General features: G+C 52.1%; 1 protein-coding gene across 1 annotated transcript; it reads right to left on the bottom strand.

The window, feature by feature from the left end:
* Positions 1–2,642: 2,642 nt before the first annotated feature.
* Positions 2,643–3,575, bottom strand: LOC309890538 (olfactory receptor 14A16-like; the record flags this gene model as incomplete). Its single annotated transcript, XM_082784966.1, has 1 exon — positions 2,643–3,575. The coding sequence occupies one exon, from the start codon at positions 3,573–3,575 to the stop codon at positions 2,643–2,645; it is 933 nt and encodes a 310-aa protein (XP_082641092.1).
* Between the last annotated feature and the right edge of the window lie 2,195 nt (positions 3,576–5,770).

A 5,770-nucleotide genomic window follows, 5' to 3' on the forward strand; every position in this document is an offset into this window, starting at 1 on the left:
TCCCACTCTTGTTTAAAAACGATCATCCCTGCCCCATCAAAAATCAGTCTACAAGTTTGTTTTATATCAAACGGGAGCATATCGTCTCCCCTAAAAACACCATCTATGAGGGTGGAGACCATTGCAGAATTAAGTCCTTTATCCGCGATGGCTTTAACAATCGCTTGTACATCCTTAGGGTTTATTGGTCTGTCACCCGGACCGGGAACGCTAGCGTGGCCGATGGAGCCCAGTCAGCACACGCAATCTTAATTTTCCTCCAATCCGTGAGAGGAATTTCTCCCCGTCGCGGTGCAGCTTTATTTTGGATGGGGATGTTTTTGCTTTTGACTCCATCTGTCCCCATTTCCTCCTCTTCCTCCAAATTTGAATCAGTATCTGATCCGGAGTTGGAGCTCGACTGACTCGTCACCTCCAAGTTCCAGTACGCTCCCGTCGAGTTCCGGCCCTGCCCACCACCCTTGCAGGTGGGCTGTTCTCTCCCTTGTGGCTCGCCCCGCTGCCTTCTCGGCGAGGCGTTTGCCCCACAAGAGCATTTTTTCGGATGGACGTTCAGATTGGCTCTCTGCCCCTCTCTCGCGCTTCTACCTCCTCCCCGGTCGCCCCCACAGCCGTTCTCTTTCTTGTTCTCCTCCTCCCATTTGCATGTGTTAGTTAAACCTAACACTTCTTCCCCGTTCCCGCTGGAGGCATCTTCGCCCCACCCTTCGTCTTCTAGTTCGGCGCCGTATTGGGGCGTATATGGCTGTGGTCTCTCCCAGATTTCCTCAGACTCTGGTTCCCCACCGGCACCCCTGGCTTCCTCAGCTGACCCACCCCATAGCTTCCATAATTTTGATACGACCTTCACAAGGATTTCCATCTTCCTTGTTGGTCCGGGAGCGTCCTCCCTGCCGGGCTGGTCCCGCCACTCCAGCCGCCGTTCACCTGAATCCAGGAGTTTTCCCGTGTTTCGGCACTACTTGTTGCCTTCAGGGGGCAGTGGCAACCTGGTTCAGGAATGGCATGGCGACCAACCCCAGGCCGCTCGGTCCATCGGCTCACAGACACCAATGTGGTGGATGGCAAATGGCGTTTATTGTCGAGTCACATGGTGTTATATAGCCGAGGCCCATAACGTCACTTCTGCTTGGTTATGTCACAGACCACGCGCTACTGCCCGTCAAGGGAGGGGCTCCACCTTTCCGTACAGCGCGACATCTTCCGGACGCCAGACCCTAACTACCCACAGGGTGTCCAGAGAAGAGCCCAGCCCAGATCCTGCTCTGCTGGTCCTCCCTGTCTCTCCCAGGAGGCCAGCCCAGCTCAGCCCATCCCCAACTCTCCACACCTCCTTCTCCTTTCCCCAGCCCAGCCCAGCCCAGAAGAGCAGCCCAGGCTGGGAAGGCCCCAAAGCAGCAAATGGAGGAGTGGAGGGCAGTGGCAGTGTCCCTGCTGCTGAAATTTGCAGGAAATTCCCTTCCCACAGGCATTCTGCAACCCTGTATGCTAGCCCCGCTCCCCAGCACAGCACAGCACAGCACAGCATCACACTGCTGGCCCTGGGGCTCCTCAGGCACCACCACTGAACACACACAGCACCCTACTCTGCTCCCAGGACACCCCATGTCCCACACAGCCTTGCCCCAGCCCAGCACGTCTGGGCTGGCCTGAGCAGCCATTCCTGCAGCCCCTGCCCATGCTGCCCACAGCCCCCCAGCTGGCGGTGCTGCCCTGCAGAGCGAGGGGACTGTGGTGCGCGGGGCTGTGAGGCACTCTGCAGGGCCGTGCTGGTCAGGCTGTGAAGGCAGAGCCAGCTGGTGGGGGGCACTGCCACTGACTGCCTCCCACACAAGTGGTTCCTTGGCCATGGAGGGTGCGTACAGATAGCTGGCCTTCTTCAGAGTCAGAGACTCATGGAATAGCCTGACAAGGAGGAACCCACAAGGATCATCAAGTCCAACTCATTTCCAATGTCATTAGATGTTTTGGGGTGGTTCACTGTATTCAGTCCATGAAATTTCACCAGACGAATAACAACAAATCCAGCAGATTGTTTTCCCTATGCCTGCTGTGTTTCCTGGAGTTGCAGAGCTCTCCTTGCCCTGATTTAGCACCTTGAATGCTTTAGCACATGGGTGCCTCCACATTGGACAGACTCATGTTCTGTATGTTCCATGCTCTCCTGCCTCTCCTGAGCAACAAGAAGAATCAGTCCTCACAGTAACACAAGGGCTCTGAACAGGAATGTGGGAGGTGAAAGAGAGCAGCCTAGAATAAATAAATAAATAAATAAATAAATCCTGGGGCCCCCTGGCAGTGCTGCTGTGCCAGGACTCTTTTTCCCTCCACCTTTCCACACATCCAAGTGCCCCTGCAGCTCCACCACAGGTCTCTGAGGAAGGATCTCAGGCAAGCAAATCACAGCAGGGTTCTTTCTTTTATTTAAATACACAGCGTAGCTTCTCGTTTACTCCATGTCTCAGAGTCACACAGACAGGTAGATACTGAAATGGAAGGGGATGAATACTGACATTTTTGTGTACAACACTATCACACGTAAATCAAAGATAAGATAATGCAACACAACCACACACAAATTTCCAACAACTAGGCCTGTAATGAGCTACATTATAAATGATATGCAGAGGAAGAATGGCAGTTTATTGGTTCTGAAAATGTCCAGTTACCAATTCGCACACTACATCCTTGAGCTCCTTGTTCCTCATGCTGTAGATGAGGGGGTTCACTGCTGGAGGCACCACTGAATACACAACTGCCAGCAAAAGATTCAGGGAGGAGGAGGATACAGAGGGGGGCTTCAGATAGGCAAATAATCCAGTGCTGATGAACAGGGAGACCACGGCCAGGTGAGGGAGGCATGTGGAAAAGGCTTTGTGCCGTCCATGCTGTGAGGGGATCCTCAGCACTGCCCTGAAGATCTGCACGTAAGAAAGCACAACATAAACAAAACATCCAAATGCTAAGCAGGCACTAACTACAAGAAGCCCAACTTCTCTGAGGTAGGCATCTGAGCAGGAGAGCTTGAGGATCTGGGGAATTTCACAGAAGAACTGGTCCAGGGCATTGCCTTGGCAGAGGGGGAGGGAAAAGGTATTGGCCGTGTGCAGCATAGCATAGAGAAAGCCATTGCCCCAGGCAGCTGCTGCCATGTTGACACAAGTTTTGCTGGCCATTATGGTCCCGTAGTGCAGGGGTTTGCAGATGGCAATGTAGCGGTCATAAGCCATGATGGTGAGAAGAGAAAACTCTGCTGAAATGAAAAAGAAAAAGAAAAATATCTGAGCAGCACATCCATAGGAGGAAATGGCCCTGGTGTCCCACAGGGAATTGTCCATGGCTTTGGGAACAATGGTGGAGATGCAGCCCAGGTCGAGGATGGCGAGGTTGAGGAGGAAGAAGTACATGGGGGTGTGGAGGCGGTGGTCACAGGCTACAGCTGTGATGATGAGGCCATTGCCCAGGAGGGCAGCCAGGTAGATGCCCAGGAAGAGCCCAAAGTGCAGGAGCTGCAGCTTGCGTGTGTCTGCGAATGGCAGGAGAAGGAACTCTGTTGGGAAGGTGCTGTTGGACATTTGCTGCCTCAGAACATGGTTGCCTGTCCATGGAGGAATAGACAGTGACATGTTAGAGAGACTTTTCTAAGCAAAAACTAAACCTTATTTCAAAGAAAACATCCTTAATAAGGCTGTATCCTCACTGCATCTTCATCTGAAGAAGACTTGCTCCTGACTGGAGCTCTGCATCTCTCTGCCTAAGGATGCCACAGAGACCATGAAGATCCTCTGTAATCTCAGCAGTAATCAGCGCTGCTGGTAAAGAACACCAGGGGTGCATCTCAGGTATCCACTGGCCAGAGGCATCTCCCTATTTACAAGTGATGAAAGGGACATCCAACAATTCCACAAAGAAACAAAGAAGGTTGTGTTGGTGCTGCCTGTAGGTTAAATGGTGTGGAGTGAATATATGAGTTTCCTCAAAGACCTACAAATCTCTTTTAACTGTAATGCTCTATGAGTTTAGGTCCCTTCTACAATCCTAACAACACCATTATCATCTCCCTGACTGCCGTCCAAAGCAGGAAGTTGAAAAATGAGACCTCAGAGAGTGCCATCCCTTCAGTTATGGCATGTGTTGATCTTCCCTGTCAAGAATCTCCCCCAGAAATGCCCTGGGGGTGCTGGGGAGATATGAGGAGCCTGGCCCATGTAGCAGCCCCCTGCCGGCAGCAGGACCCTGTCCGGCCCTGGCCTTCTGGTCTTTACAGCCACAGCTTCTCCCCACAGCACTCTGGGCAGCTCCCCAGGCAGGCCGAGTGCAGAGCCTCACAGGTGGGAGAGGCTCTGCCCCGGAACACAGCCCCTGGGGCACAGCAGGGACCCTGCTCTGCACCACAGCCCTGGGCACCCTTGCTTGCTCCCTGCTTGCACAGCCTGCAGCTGGTCCTGTGAGAAGGAACCCTCATGTCCTGTCCCACTGATAGCTTTGGTAGGTAATCCCTGCTCTGGAGCTTGTCATTCTTCTGTTATCCAAAGAGAATTCTCCAAAGATAAATATCCAAAGAGTTCTCCTGAAAGATCCCATAGGCTGTGGGATTTGCCAGAAAATCTGGAGATGGCACAGGAACAACAGCTGCATTACCCTGCAGCCACAGACTTACCCTGTTCAGGGCTGTGAAGATTTCTCCTGCAGTGAGCTCTCAGCATCCCCCACTCCACACTGCCTTTAATATCACCCTCCCTTCTCTCAGCCGCCCTTGTCCCCTGCAGGTAGTGCCCCCAGCCCTGCTGTGCTGTGCAGAGGAGCAGCTTCTGGGCAGAGCTGTCTCTCCGCAGTGCTGCCCGCTTGCCAGGAGCTCCCCTTGGGCTGAGAAGCCCAGCCCAGTTCAGCAGCACAGCTCCAGCCTAATGCCTCTCTGTCTCTCCCCTCTCTCATGTCCCTTGAGATGTCCCTGGGCCTCCAGGGGAATCAGCTTTGAAACACACTGAAGTAATCACTGATGTTCCTTCCCTCAGCTGCTGAAGGAATCTCATTTCCAGCTCCATCCTTCCTTATTCAGAAAATGGATGAGGTCTAAGGATCACCCTTTAATGCCCTGTTTTTAGGCAGGACACTCCTGCAAGAACAGGGATGGATCTTCCTTCTCCCTGCTGATGGAAAGGTTTCAACTGAGCCAACCAAGGCACCTCCTTCTTTGTTTGCTGTCCAAAGGCTAGGAGGATACCTTAATGTAATCCAGATGTATTACTCTGCTCTCTCCCATGACTCACATTTGGAAACTGCCCTGGCTATGTTACGCAGTGACCATTCACTGCCTCTACTGTGAACAGCGCAGGGAGCTCTTGGCAAGTTCCTGGTCCTCCAGGGGAATCAGCTCGGAATTAAACCAATGCAATCACTGTTCTTCCTGCTGTCAGCTAGGGAGAGACACCTATTTCCAGTGCTATCTTTTCTCTTAAATCAAAATAAATGTTTGATATGGGAATCATCTTTTCTTGTCCTTTTATTAGTTAGGACACCCACAAATTTTATTCCATTTCTTTCAAGCACCTCTTAATATTCCGGAGAATGAATCTTTTTCGCTGCAAATGAAATCCCTCTGTCTACACAGACTACATAACCCAGCAAGCTCATAGAATCATAGAATATTTGGGGTTGGAAAGAACCTTAAGGTCTAGTTCCAGTCCCCATGAAATGGGCAGAGTCTCGTCCCACCTGACCAGTTTGCCCAAGGTCCCATCCAAGCCGACCTTAGACATTACCTGCGATG

Source organism: Aythya marila, assembly GCF_965140915.1.
Source record: "Aythya marila genome assembly, contig: HAP1_HAP1_SCAFFOLD_169, whole genome shotgun sequence".
Classification (NCBI taxonomy): domain Eukaryota; kingdom Metazoa; phylum Chordata; class Aves; order Anseriformes; family Anatidae; genus Aythya; species Aythya marila.